Source organism: Galeopterus variegatus, unplaced genomic scaffold (genome assembly GCF_000696425.1).
Source record: "Galeopterus variegatus unplaced genomic scaffold, G_variegatus-3.0.2 Scaffold7506, whole genome shotgun sequence".
Taxonomy (NCBI): Eukaryota; Metazoa; Chordata; class Mammalia; order Dermoptera; family Cynocephalidae; genus Galeopterus; species Galeopterus variegatus.
In genome coordinates, this window is record NW_007733617.1 from 91,538 (window position 1) to 93,762 (window position 2,225).

At 36.0% G+C, this 2,225-nt stretch overlaps 1 gene segment (V, D, J or C); it reads left to right on the forward strand.

The window, feature by feature from the left end:
- Positions 1–1,219: 1,219 nt before the first annotated feature.
- LOC103607524 lies at positions 1,220–1,884 on the forward strand. The segment is given in 2 exon segments: positions 1,220–1,291; positions 1,466–1,884. Coding segments are annotated over 2 exon segments (471 nt in total).
- The last annotated feature ends 341 nt before the right edge of the window (positions 1,885–2,225 follow it).

Sequence of the window (2,225 nt, forward strand, 5' to 3'; positions counted from 1 at the left end):
AATTATATGGGTTTAAAGTATGTAATATGCAACATGGGCACTTTATCAGATTCTCCTGAATTGGGCACTTATTTTTAATAGGCATAATATATTAATGGACTTAATATTTTTTAATAGAGGCCTTATAACTCCCCAGAATATTAATTATTATCCAAATGAAAGTTCAAACTATTTATTACCAAAGTAAAATATGCATCAGGTATTATTTTATTATGTGTTTCTTGTGTCTTTGCTAAAACTAATTCCCGAAAAATATTTTGGAATTTACCTGCAATTACTAGTTGCCCTACTGACTTAGCATTAAAAATACAATTTATTTTTCTTGCCTCTTCCATTGTATTAAAATGGAGAAATACACTACATGTTAACCAAGAGTGAAAGTAAATAAATATGTTGCATCCTTTGGTAAATTTCAAGATTATGGACTCATGTTGTCAATAGACTTTTCAAGATTATGTCTTCTTTTTCTCATTTAAAAATACAGAACACATTAAATGATCTCATCCAATTTCCAAGAGAGATAACCCAGGTGAGACAGTAAACTAATACACAGGATAAATTTTGTTTTGTTGATTTGTGTTTTTAAGAGAGGAATACAGAATTTAAATCTAATTGGATTATCTTGTGTTATTTATTTAACCAGAAAAAACATAAACACATCTGAACACCATGTTAGAATTTAATCACATTAAAGACAAAGCTAGCAAACTTTCTCTGTGTTCTAAGTTTGTAATCATTTTATTAAACAGAACACTATGCCCTTATGTGTCCCCAATAAACACTAACCCCTATTAGTGTTTTTAAATAAGGTGTCTGCTAACTATGCCAGTTGACAATGTGTCAATCATTTAATCTAATTCTCTATATTCTCAATTATTTTCTGCTATTTAGAAAATGCGAAACATTTTCTACTATTGCTGTATACATATAGGTATATTTGAATACGTGCTCTTGCAAAACTTTTCCTCCTAATTTCCTATTTTAACTTTTTTTATGGGGAAGGCTTTGCAAATTGATCTTTAGGAAATACAGAAAACACCTTTTCAGAAATTTTCTACATTTGAACTAAAGGGGGCAGTGCTTCCTTTCATAGCTTTAAATAACTTTAGCTAAAAACAGGACTCTTCGTAGGTGAAACAGAAGTGACTGTGGAAGGAAATGAATGAAGTGTAGGAAGCTGAATTCATATTTGCAGTTGCCTGGACAGGAGACAAGACAACCTGGGTCGTCACAGGAAGAATGGGCAAGCTCCTGGGGGCATCATTGTTGATATTGTGGCTTCAGCCAGACTGTGAGTTGTGAGTGGGAGGTTTGAATATAGTAGAAAAACTCCAGGAAACAATACAGACTGGGAGATGAGATAATTGGGAAGTTTTGTTCTGGTTTGGTTTGTTTTCTGGCTTTTGATGGTTTTCTGTTTGAATATTAAGAATAAAACTTTAAATGTTACTCTCTTTCCAAACAGGGGTAAACAGTCAACAGAAGAATGGTGACCAGCAGGTTCAGCAAAATTCTCCATTTCTGAGTGTCCAAGAAGGAGAAATTTCTATTCTGAACTGTGACTACAATAATAATATGTTTGATTACTTTGCATGGTACAAAAAATACTCTGCCAAAGGTCCTGCATTCCTGATATCCATACATTCAGTTATGGATAAAAATAAAGATGGAAGATTCACAGTCTTCCTCAACAAAAGTGCCAAACACCTCGCTCTGCATGTTGCAGCCTCGCAGCCTGGAGACTCTGCTATGTACTTCTGCGCAGCAAGTGCACAGTGCTCTCCAGGCACCTGCAGGCTGTGCCCAAACCTACTTTGGGGTCTCAGACTGGGAGGCATGCAGACTTGCTTCTGTTACACATGGCAGTACAAGAGTGTGCTTTGAAATAGGTGAGGCAAGTTGAGCTTAAAGGAAGACTGATACATGAAAAGATTTACAAATTAGTCAGGAAAGTTCTCTGAGCATTAGATTGCCAAAGAGTCTAACCACTCCCCTTTTCTACTTTCAGAGAGAGGCTGCTGGTTTAGCCTCTGGTGACGCTTTGTTCCCACTAGCCCCTGTAATGGGGATAACTTGTCTCCCCTGTATCTTGGGGAGAAAGAATGTGTGTTTGGAATGGGAAACTAGGTCCTACTGCAAGTTCTTCCAGTGAAGATCACTTTCTCAGATGTCATTTCTTTTAGGCTCTCTCAGCTGACAGGTGTCTCTCAGCAAAAAAAAAAAAA